The sequence below is a fragment of the Crocodylus porosus genome, unplaced genomic scaffold (assembly GCF_001723895.1).
Source record: "Crocodylus porosus isolate Cpor-Errol unplaced genomic scaffold, CroPor_comp1, whole genome shotgun sequence".
NCBI lineage: Eukaryota > Metazoa > Chordata > Crocodylia > Crocodylidae > Crocodylus > Crocodylus porosus.
The window spans coordinates 65,175,310-65,187,791 of NW_017728906.1; the positions used below are offsets into that span (position 1 = coordinate 65,175,310).

Here is a 12,482-nt window from a genome sequence, read left to right on the forward strand (position 1 = left end):
TTTTTCTCCCGCCCAGGTGGGGGGTCAGGCTTGAAGATCTACAAGGTCCCTTCCAACCCTACTTCTATGATTCTATGAACAACTGTCCAGCAGTTTAGAAAGCTAGAATATAATTCAGTGGTGAAAATCCCTGATTATACATCACATTGTCTCTTTTAAAGGGAAGAAAACAATCTAGAGGCAAATTAGCGCAGTTCAGAGAAAACAGGACAGTCTGTTCACTGCTGACAGGGCTGGGAGAGCTGATCAATGGATTTTCTAAGTACACCTGGCACATAAAGCGGTTTACCTCATGAGCAACAAGTTACTGTAGTGGAGAATGGACCAAACATCCTAAGGCAAGGGTCTTAAACCTATGGCCCATGGGCTACTGATCAAGTCAAGTCAGATCGGTCCTGAGGCTGCTGCAACTATTGGGGTACATTAGATCAGGGATAGGCAATCCCTAGCGTATGTGCTAATTAGTGGCATGCAGACACATTTTTCCCTGGCATGCCAAGAGGTGTGCAAGGGGATTGTTTTAAAAAAAAAAAGAAGTTGCTGTGGAGCAGCTGTAGGTCCCAGCACTGTGGCACTGGGGGTGGAGTCAGGACAGCAGAGAGGTTGTCCCCTGCTCCCTGTGCCCACGCTGCACCCTCCAGCCCAGCCTGGCTCCTGGAGGGAGCTGTGGGGGAGGGGGCTGGGGCCTAGGCTGGCCCCATACCACCCAGATGGGAGCAGCACTGGAGTGCCGAGTGCTGGAGCTGGGTGTTCGGGGCAGGGTCTGGGCAGCACAGGGAGAAGCAGGTGCAGGGGGAGGGGATGTGGGCAGGCCAGCCCAGCCAACCCCTTGAGAAGGTGGGGGCTGGGCAGGAAGCGGGGCTGCCCCAGGGCTCCACAGGCTCAGGCTGCAGCAGGCGGGCAGGCCAGTGGGTGGGGGTGCCCAGTGGCCCGCGCAGCTCTGCAGGCATGAGGTGCATCCCCCCCGCCCATGAGGGGATACTGCCTGTCTGGGGTAGGATGCTGGGCTTGGGGGGCTCCCGGATCTGGGCTCAGGCACCCTGCATGCTGGGCACACTACAAGTGGGGCAGAGCCACCCCCATTGCAAGGGCCTGGCCACAGGAGTCCCCTGGGCCCCAGGAACAGCTGTCACCGATGGTGCTCAGGGGCAAGCCAGCTGGGAGTCTACAGGGTAGCTCCTGCCCTGACCCCAGCCCCTGGAGGGGAGCTGTGAAGGGGCAAGGCCAGGGCCCAGGCATGCCAGGCCAGCCACAGTGGCTGTTGCTGAGGGGCTGGGGCCTTGCACTGGGGGTGGCTTTGCCCCACTCACACTGTGCCCAGCATGCAGGGAGGCTGAGCTGGCAGCCCACTTAACCCAGAGTCCTGCCTTAGCCCGGTGGTGTCCCCCCCTGGGCAGGGTGGCTGTGCCCCATCCTTGCTGAGCTGTACAGGCTGAGCCCCACCTTGGGTGCTGCTGGACACCCCTGACCATTCGCCCACCATGATCCAAGCCCATACAGCCCTGGAGCAGCCCCTCTTGTCAACTGGTCCCCACCTTCCCAAGGGCCCAGACAGGCCGGCCTGCCTGTGGCACCTCCCCCAACACCTCCTTCTTCCCATGCCACCCGGCCATGCCTTGAGCACCCAGTCCCAGTGCTTGGCACCCTGATGCTGTCCTTGCCCGAGTGGCATGGGGCATCCATCTGCCCGAGCCCCAGCCAGGCCTTCTTCCCAGCCCTGGGCTCAGGCTTCTCCTGCTCCAGGACTGTCAGGGAGGCCTGAGTGCCCTGGCTCTGATGCCTGCTGGTGTGGTGTTGCTGCCTCCCTCCACCGGACACTGCTCTGATGCAGCGGGCCCAAGCCACAGCTGGTAGCAGTGGGAGAGGCTGGTGAGGAGGGACACACCTTCTTTCTCTTTTTCCTTTTTTCTCTCTTCTTTGTCTTTCTCTCCTCTTTTTTTCTCTCTCTCTTTTTTCTTTTTCTTCTCCCTTTTTTCTTTCTCTTTCTTCTCTTTTTCTCTTTTCTTGTTTCTTTCTTGTTTTCTCCTTTTTCTCCTCTCTTCTTTCCTATTTTTCCTCTTTTTTCTCTCATTTTCTATTCTTTTTCTCTCTTTTTCTATTCTTTTTCTCTCCCCTTCTTCTTTCTTCTTTTTTCTTTCTCTCCTCTTTTCTTTCTTTTTTCTTTACCTCTTTCTTTTCTTTCTTCCCTTTTCTCTCTTCTCTCCTTTTTCTCTTTCTTTCTCTTCCCCCTCTTTTTCTCTCTCTCTTTTTCTCGTCTTTCTCTATTTCTCTTCTTTATTTTCTCTCTGATCACAATATGCTTAACAAAAAAGAATACACCAGAACAAAAGTAGCATATGAAGTTTTATTTATTGTCACCGATTTTAGAATGTTTAGAAAACATGGTATTTACTGTTAAAAAACAACATTTATGATTATTAACTATATTAATATTCAGTGTGTCCTACCATGTATCCCCTGCACCAGTTTTGTTTTTCTGGTATGCCAGCACTCCAGGACCTTACAAGGTAGACATTGAGGTTTTTTCAGCACCCTAGGCAAAAATGTTGCTTACCCCTGCTTTAGATACTGTAACAACTCTTCTCCACGCAGTGCTACTGGTGTGCCAGGGAATCTGGAAGTGGGGCTGGTAGGGAGTAGGGCCTGCCACAGAATCCCAGACCTCCAGCCTTTTTGGACATACCTGTTGGCAGAAGTGGGTGAGCGAGAGCTGTGCTGACACAGCCCTACTTGCCCAGTAGCTGCTTTCCCTGCTGCCACCACTGCTTGTGTTGCCTCTGCCACAGCAAACAGCTACTTCTCCACCACCTCTGCCACTGCTACTCATCTCAGCTACCACTTCCTCCATCACCCCTGGCCCCACTCTAGCCACTAGCTCTGGGTCTGCATCTAGCTCAGGGCATGGAGTGAGTTTCATGGCCCTGTCCTAGGGACCTTTGTCCAAACAATGAAAGGTACTCTAGTAACTGTGTCTGGGAATTATTTTTATTTTCCATAGTGTTTGTGTCCCCAGCTTTTAAGTGCATATTCTTTCCTGTTCCCATGTATGAGCAGTTACTTGTGAACACCCTCCCACTCCTCCCCATAAATATGAATATATTACAGTATACTGAGGCAGCACCCTGGTGAGATCTGGGGTGCTAACAACTTGAGCAGCACTGCAGGCAGAAACTCTGCTACTATGAGCAGAGCCATGGCTCTGGTCAGAGTGGCTGGGCTTCTGGTAGCAGCCAATGCCCCAACAGCATTGTTGTCAGAGGCTCCACCACTGTGGATAGAACCAGGGTTCTGGTCACTGTGGTGGGGCTTCCCATAGAGGCAGCTAGTGCTCCAGTGATAGCCTGGCACTAGCAACCCAAGCGGCACTGCAGATTCTCACAGCAGCATCCTGGGTCAGAACCAGGGCACTAGCAGCTCCAGCAGCACTGTGGGCAAATCCGACTATAGTTAGAAGCAGGAATCTGGAGAGGTGGTGGGGCTTCCTGGGATGGTAGCCAGCACTCCAGTGACTGCCAGGAGTACAGGGAGCTCCAGTGACACAGTCAGAAGCTCTTGTACTGTAGACAGAGCCCTTGGAGCCAGGTCTTTTGCCCTGGCTCTGTCCATGGTACCAGGGCTTCTTCCCTTAGTGTTGTTCAGTGTTGTTCTCCTCAGGATGCTGGCTACTACTGCAGGAAGACCTATCACTGCAGCCAGAGCCAAGGCAAAAGTCCATGGGCTGGATGACCTGGGTCAGTGGGCTGGATATTTGACAGCACTGGGTTAGAACAACATAGTGGAACAACTTCCTTTAAGGATGAATGAGCTAAATGTAGTTATCCTGCTGCAGATCAGGGGGATTGACTAGAATGATTTCTTTAGGTTCCTGCCAGCCCAGTGGGTGCCTTTAGATGTGCTGTGAGGCTGTTCTGATGCACTGTAATTACCAGTGTTTGGTAATTACCATGCTTCAGCCAGCTTCCTTGTCTCGTGTATCAGTGTCCCCATACTTCAAAGTGGTGGTGGAGCTTGAACTAAAGTTCATTGAACAAGCTTTAGTTCAGGTGCCCATGCCAGCATTTTGAAGCACAGGAATGCTGATGAGTTGCTGTGGCTCCTTTAAATTAGAGTGGCTCTTAGAGCCACTCTATTTAAACATCCCCCACCTCTGGAGTACATGTAAAAGTGTTTTATATGTCTATGATTTCTATTATTACTTGTTTGGCTGGACTGCCCACTATGTGCTAAGCATTTCTAAAATAGAAAGTTCAGGCTCCAGCCCCAATAGCTTACCATCCCAAAGCCCAACCTTTTACTTGCACCATTGTAAACTGGCTGCTATTGATTTCTGTGGGGACCTGCTGATGCAATACCTGAGATATCATTATGGGATCAGGGCCTGAAAGAGACTTTTCAGTTTAAAAGAGCTTAAGGAATAGCTCTGGGTCTCTAATGAATTCTCTGATTACCCAACCCAGCTCACCAATGGAGCTTGAGTTTAGCCTGGCCCTTCATCTCTTTAATCTGACTCCTGATTCGATCTCTTGGATATGTGACCCTGCTGGCCTTTGACTCCATACACTGCCCAACCCTGTGGATCTCTTACTTAGATCCTCAGATGGACCTCCTGGCTTCTGGCTTACTGGCTTCCCTACACTCAGTCTTTGCACACTATTTCTGATCTTGGTTGCTTTTCTATACCCTGGGTGACTCCTAGACCTGGCCCCCCACAACCTGGCATGACAGAATATAGTCATTGTTCCAAACAAGGGAGCAAGACCTAAATAACTAAGGAGTCTATGTCTCATATTCAAAAGAGAGTCATGCAATTATTAGCCTCTGTCCAATGTATTTTCAAGAATAATTAGGCTCCTAAGAACCAGATTTTCAAAGATATTTAGGTCTCTAAAGATGCCAAATGAAATTTATAAAACATCTAAGCAGGTGAAGTGCTCAATTCCTATTAAATTTATTAAAAATTAGGTGCCTAACCTTCTAGAATGTTTTTGAAAGCCCACCACATGTTTCTCTGCAGCATTAGGTATTGAAATACCTCTGCAAATCTCATCCCAAGTGCCTAAATCACTTTTGAAAATGGGACCTGGGCTCCAAAGTCATTGAAGCCCTGACTTGAAAGGATTAACAGCTACACTTAAATACTTAAAAAAAAAGTATTTTTACTTTTTACCAGACCAAGCAGGAGCATCTTGCCAGTGGAGTTTCCCAGTGAAATAAAACACATAGTGAAATTCATCCCGCTAATTTTCTGAATGTTTCCATAGATAGCTGTCGGTCTGTTAAAGGATTCATACATTTTGGGCTTTCACAGACCCTGTAGTCTATAGCTAATGATCAGCTATATCACTGACAGCACACTGGGGAAATATTAACTAAAAGTAAAAGCCTTTTATAAGAAGGTCATAAAATGCTACTAGTAATTATGTTTCTTCAAAGTTAATCATTGACTTTTGTTTATTTGAGTTTTTATTTTTTTTCTTTTCTGTCCTCACCCAGCCGAAAACTATAAAAAGTCCAGCAAATTGGATTCTGCCCTTTTAAGTGGTGCAAATCTATGCATAAAGGTGGATGGGATAGAAGTCAATTAAGACAGTTGCTTCAGGAAACCATTTGGAGATTCTTGGCTCAGGAGGAACTATGTTGGGCTACATTTGTCTTTTTTGTGGTCTGTTTGCAGTTGCTGTGCCACAGAATGTGACAGTGTTTTTGAATCAATTCAATCAAGATGCAGAAGGCCTGTATTATGAAAGTTCACTTGCCTCATGGGCCTACAACACCAATATTACAGAAGAGAATGCCAAGAAAATGGTAAGTACTCAGGACTGTCTGTGAATATCACTAGTATTTCAGGAACTAAATAGATATATTTATAGTTTAGTTTATTACTGTACATAAATCAGAATTGTTAATAGAAGAAGAACTGTGCCTTTCTAAAGATTGGTTCATTTCTGGATTCTAGGTCAGTGGTTACTGAACGGTAGATTCACAAAGAGCATTTAGGTTTAAGGTAACAATACTTAACCATTAGGCATCCTGCCATCTATTGGAATGTGCAGTGCCAAGCTAGCCACCCAGCAACAGCATATGATCAGGGGTTATCCAGGGCTGCCAGGAGAGGTGACATGAGAAGAGAGTCTGTGGGGGCCTCACCCTCCCACCCATCCCCCATATCCTGCACCTCCCCTTCAGTGGTAGTACACAGTGTTGAAGATGGAGATGAAGATTCGCTATTGCAGCCAAAAAAGGAGTACCAAAGGAACACCACTATCCCGCCACACCACACTTCCATTTGTAGGAGCCCAGGGCGCAGTAATGGTCAGTGATGTCTCTGCCACACAACACATCAGAAAAAGTTGGCACCTAGGAATGGGATTTGTGAAAGCAGGCACTCTAAGAAACTTAAACCAGCCAGTCTGAGTAGGGTGTCACTTGTCCATCACAGAGACTTAAGAGCCTAGATCTGGGTGACAGTGTGATTCTACTCAGAAGTTACAGCCAAGGCCCTTTCCTGGAATTACATGTCTACACAACACTTCAGTGCTGGTGTACTTCATCTTACTTTTCTAAATTCTATGTGCTGCATCTGGAGGAGACTATTATCTTGGAGAAGCCACCACGTAAGAATTATTAGACTCCTTACCACTAGCTGGCGAGCAAAAACTCAATAGCCTATTTGCATGAGTAATTGGCTACCCCAGAATAACTGAAGACACACAACACCCACCCCCAGGCGATGTACCATGGTGTATTTTTACTGCTCCTTTTTCATGGGGCAAATTTATATTGGATTCAGATAAATTAAAGTGATGTAGGCATGCATTTATTTGTTTATTAGCTGTATATGCTGTCCTTCCCAAGAAGTCTGAGGGAAGCTTACAGTAAAAGACAAAATAACTTGTAAAACAGAATAAAATAATTAAAATAAGAAATTATCACAAAATAAACTCTCTCCAAACTCAAGAGCCACCCACAGTATCCCACCCCCTTGTGCTATCATACTTCTAACCTAGGAGGGAGTCTTACCTGGCCTGGCCCAGCCTTGGTATCCAGCTCTCATTTACTACCTCTGTAAAAAAACAATAACACATTCCTTCCTTTTTCTTCCTATATTCCCTCCCATCTCCACCTACCCCCCGTCTCACATTCAAGGGAGTGTCCTTCCACCCCACCTTAATGTCCCTTCCAAATCCTTGCTTCCCTCTGTCATAGTTGGGCCATGGCTGTCCCATTGCACCCACTCATCCTCTCCTTCCCTGACTATAGTGCATTATTCAGTTAAAAAAATTATAACCAGCAATGCAATAACCCCTGCAGTCCCTGCCTCTGTCCCTATTGAAGGGAATTGCCAAGAGGCACCCTTTGGCAGTGCTTGTCCTGGGTTCTACTGCAGGGAAACCTGTAGTCTTTAAAAAACCTGTAGGCTGCCTGGACCCTTCCCCTTTCCAGTTTGGGTGGCCATGCAGTGCCTGCTCAGTGTCCCTGCCCTACACCAGTCTGGGTTCAACTAAGACTAGCTGTATCCACTCCCTGGAAGCATGCTTTGTGTTCAGTCCCTACACCATCTAGGCTAAGTACAGACAGTCAAAAAGTCTGAGGCTGAATTGATTCAGTCTTTTCAGGTTAGTTGAAGATGTAGAAATTATATTGAGAAACAACTGGACAGACATTTACCTTTGATTCAAGAAATGCAGCCACATGCCTGCAGTGGCTCAGGCCAGAAGCCAGGGGGCACTACAGCACAGATCTCTGGCATGTAGCCAGCATGGGCTGTGTGTTCACTTTCTCTTCCTGCTGCCCCCAAGATCTCTGTAATTTGCAGTCCACAATCACAAAAGTAGGACTCTGCAAGTTTGCTCATCGCTTCCTGTTCCTGCTTCCAGGTGCCTCTGGGATTTGTAATTCACAGTTGCAGCCAGCAGTATGTTTTTAGCAGGACAGGGCAGAAGGGAAATTTAACCCCCTTCCCTGCCCTCAAACCACAGTCAGGGTTTGCTTTGGGGGGTGGAGCAGGAAGGCACAGTGTCTGCCTCTCTTCTTCTCCCCCTGAACCTTTCTCTGCAGAAGCAGACAGACACAACAGCCCAGCCCAGGGCTAGAAAACATGCTGGGATGCTGAGGGACAGTGATTTCACTTGAACCAGGAATGGATCTGGGACAGCAGATTCATAAACCGGTTTAACCTAAATCAGTTAAGTCTGATACTACATTCAACCAAGTTTACCTGAAACCAATTTCAGCCATTTTGAAACTGATTTATGTGCACTAGACTTCTGTTCTGCTACAGGTTTAAACCAATTTCTGTTTACTTCAAGCAGTTTATGTGTAACTTCTTTCCCTATCCCTAATGTTTTTCTTGTACAAACACAGCCATTAACACAGCCAGAAAGGGTACCACTCTCCCTTTTGCCCCAAGAGATTCCAGCACTCACCAAAAATGTGGAAACCTGGGGTTCAAATCTCACCTCTGGCTGACAGTTGTCCCACCTCCCCTGAGAATGCTTAACCCCAATTAAATTTACAGGGTTTTCTGGCTTGGGATGCTTTCAATTTCTCCTGTTTAATCTATGCAGCCTTGCATAGCATAATTAAACATTTATTGTGTCCAAGTTATCATCTGACACTGTAAAAAGTAGCTTGGGCATTAGCTCGGGAGGTGCAAGAGTCAATTTCCAGTCACTGTTCCTGTGCATACTTGTCTTTTTAGAACAAATTTTGTAAACTCTGTCTGAGCTTAGGTTTGAAAGAGGTGCCAAGCTGCTCAGTACTGTCAAGACTCCAGTAACTCTGTGAATGCCAAGTGGTAGAAATTGAGACACCTACCAGACTTCATTGGTGGAAACTGAGTTTAGAGAACCTAGGTGCCTCCAGGATTAGGTAGGAATTGCGAATGTCTAGATTTCGGACCTTTATACTGCCATAAACATTTTTATGGTGGAACAAACGTAAAGAAAGGCAATGTCTGTTTCCACTCCTAGATATCAACAGTGGACTAGTGAGAAGAATTGTTCTCTGAGAAAAATTAAGTATCGATGAAAATTTCCAGACTCCCAGATCATAGCATCATGACGGGAAGTCAGTGGTATACATCCATAAGAATGATGCGAACAGTTATGGCTGTGTTATTTTAACTATAAAATTCATTTTAGCTTTCAACCTGTAGCTATACAGTACAATCCCTTGGTTCTAGGCAGTCATTGCATTTTGTAATAGCTATCAATTATAGGCTGATTTATAAAATGATTCTTCACGACTACAGCTGGACTGAAAAACATCCTGTAACCTTAGAGACTTGAAAACCTAACAGAAAATACTGTGATTTTTGTGGCTGTTTTTCTTTTTATCCAAGATTACAGATTAAAAATAAACACATTTTAGTGCAATGAGGATGTAGTCTAAGCTTAATAGTTTCAAAAACTACGAGCCAGAATCACTGTACCTTGTGGAAGTTTCCAGCTTAATTGAAACATGGATACCTTTCTTATTTAAAGTGTGCATGTCGATTGTCAGGTGAAATGCAAATAGCTAATCTTTGTCTTTCTGTGAAGTTGTTCCCAGGCACCCTCACCTAAGGAAAATATTATAACATTTCCAAATGCATAAAGTCAGACTCCATTTAGCAGCTCTCATCAGGAGCAGCATGATAATAAAGAACGTACTGTGGTTTCAGCAATGAGACCAGTCACGACAGTACTCAGATGCTTTTCTCTAGTGTATGGAGTATTCTGATAACCAGGGATCCTGGTTTTCTCTGATAAAAATTGCAAATTCTCTGATAAAAGCCCCCAAATCAGTGATTAAAATGAAACACTACTATATATATAGGTATCAATTGAACACAGTGTTTTATTGATATATTTACAACTTTAAAGCAATTTGGAAGTCTACCAGTGCATCAGTCACTATAATGAAATAAATTCTAAATACCTATAAATTTTGGTATTTGGTTTTGGGTTTCTTATCATGGAAAATCAGAGCTCCCCCTGCCCCCTTTGCTCAATAGAACTCAAGTCCAGGCCCCCACTCCCAAGCCACAGCCCAACAGCCCCACGGGTGCCCCTCACTCCCCAATCACAGCCCCTGACCCTGCTGGTGACCCTTGATCCCCACCCACAGCCCCCTGCCCCTCCCCCTTAGCTCTGCAAGAGGGTTCCCCCAGCTGCCAGGGCTACGGGAACAAGGACTCAGGTCTGTAGTCTCTTGCCCCCAGCAGCAGCACCTGAGCCCCGGCTGCTACCTGCAGGAGACAGGAGCAGCTGTGGTGGAGCAGGATGCAAAGCATGGCACCCAGGTCCCCTTCCCTCGCAGGCAGCACAGCAAGAGTGGAGCCCATGGTGGGGTGGGCTGCCTTCTGTGGGCTCCGGCTCCTCACTCTGTTGCCCTCCCTGTGGGGCCTCTGTGGCCCAGTGGGTGAGACCCAACATGGCAGGGCAGAGAAGGGCCAACTTCCTTTCCTGGCCCTGCTCTGCACTGACACTGAGGGAACCAAGCATGCCTCACCTATGCCCTAATCACCCATGCCCACAGACATACCCCAAACACAGTAGTGCATCAGTAGAACATCTCTGGGCTCATCCCCAGAAGCTACAGTCAAACACCTTGGAGACTGAGGGCTTGAAAGAAAATGCAGAGATGTGTCCAGAGCTTCTAGGTCTGGTGTATGCCTGAGGCAGAGGTTGGGGGTGTGAGTAAAAATACTGTCTTGCCAGATTTCTTACAAGTGAGTAACATATTTAAATGAATCTGTTTTAGAATGAAGCAGATGCCAGATGGTCTGAGTTTTACAATAAAGCATCTAACAATGCGAGTAGGTACACAATAGTTGAGACTATGGATCCTGTTATCAGACTCCAACTTCAGTCTCTTCAAGACAAAGGATCATCAGTATTACCAGAAGCAAAATACCAAAGAGTAAGTAGATAAATGTGTATAGACTGCACAAAGAATTGCACTGCATTCCAAAATGCCTCTGGCAAAGATAAAGTACATTATTTCTGTTCTTTGTTTATCATATTAACATACCAAACCATCGTGTTGCTGTCAAGGATATCATACCTTTCACTAGCTAATAATAGGAACCTAGGACTGCAAGGCACTGCCTGGGTCATTTGCTGTCTTCACCCCTATTAGTGCAGGCAACTATGTCATGAATCCATTTTATAAATTTACCAAGTCATGATGTACCTGTGAGCTTACATAGAGTATATGCATACTGATTGTTTGTAACATTACATACGCTCCTCAAGTAGCCTAACCCTTCAGTCTGCTATTTGTTCAGTTACATAATGCACCTATAACTTTTATTTATGTCATAGATCTCTTATTTATGTCAGAGAATACTCAGTGGGGCTATTTATGTCACAGGATAGTCAATGAAACTATTTACATGGGGAAAATTATATGCAGTCTTTTGTGCTTTTCAGTATTGGGCTCTAGGGGAATAAATAGAAATATAAGAATAAGGGGACATCCCTGAAAGTAAAAGGTGATAAATTCAGAGGAAATAACTTGTATTGCATGATGCACAGGTAGTCTGTGGAATGCACTGTCATGGGAAGTTGAGTTCAAGAATATAGCAATATTCAAAAGGGTAGAGACATTTACGTGGATCAAAAGAATATTGGGAATTATAAGACTCGATTACAAAAATTCAAAAGAAATATTGAATGAAATGGTTCAAGGTGTAAACCTGTCAAAGTAATAGAGAACATTTATAATAGAGAAGGTTTAACACTGAGGTAGATTATTTGACATCTGCTTATTGCAGAGTTCTTATACTTTCCTCTGATGCAACTAGTGCTGGCCTTTGTATATAAGTCAGTATAAGCAGATCAACACAGAAGGCTTTGCAGAACTTAAAGAATACAGATAAGAATCAGCCCACCAGCACCAAAAGGACCTTTTGTCCCCTCATTCAAAATTATGTATTATATGCTTACCTAGAAACCTCCTGTGTGGGCCCCAAAATATAACTTATCGTTACTGCTGCTGCTGCTGCTGCTGCTGCTACTACAAATAGTTTTGCAGAACGGTGACAGTCTGGCCAATTCATAACTCTTTTGGATTTTAAGGACATGTAATGATCCTTAATACCCACTCCAAGATATTACATTATTTGTCTTGTCCTGTTAGCAAAGCATTTAAGCACATGCTTAAAATGACCTCTTCTTAGCAAAGTGCTTACATACGTGTTTAATAGGGCTGTGCGAAGTTATGGGCAGTGATTCGATTCAGAGGAGATTCGGCCTGATCCAATGGCAAAATCTCCAAATCTGAATTGAATCAAGAGACCAATAAAAAGGCCTGAATCAATTTGAAGCTCTCTGAATCTTTGGAAAAGATTCAGTGAGCTTCTATGATTTGGGCAATCCCCATCCACTGCAGCAGGGAGCTGGAGCAGGACTTGGAGCTGGTAAATAGGGGGTGGGGGAGGGGACCATGGAGGGCTCCCTGCCAGGCCCCATCCCCTGCCCACTTCCTCAGCTCGC

General features: G+C 45.8%; 1 protein-coding gene across 2 annotated transcripts in view; it reads left to right on the plus strand.

Moving 5' to 3' along the window:
• The first annotated feature begins 5,531 nt into the window (after nucleotides 1-5,531).
• Nucleotides 5,532-12,482, plus strand: part of ACE2 (angiotensin I converting enzyme 2) — a 34,263-nt gene continuing 27,312 nt past the window's right edge. For both annotated transcript variants that reach the window (XM_019529281.1, XM_019529282.1), the window contains exons 1-2: nucleotides 5,532-5,805; nucleotides 10,747-10,905. In XM_019529281.1, the coding sequence (XP_019384826.1) occupies nucleotides 5,635-5,805; nucleotides 10,747-10,905 (330 nt within the window). In that variant the 5' untranslated portion in view covers nucleotides 5,532-5,634. The remainder of the gene's footprint in view (nucleotides 5,806-10,746; nucleotides 10,906-12,482) is intronic.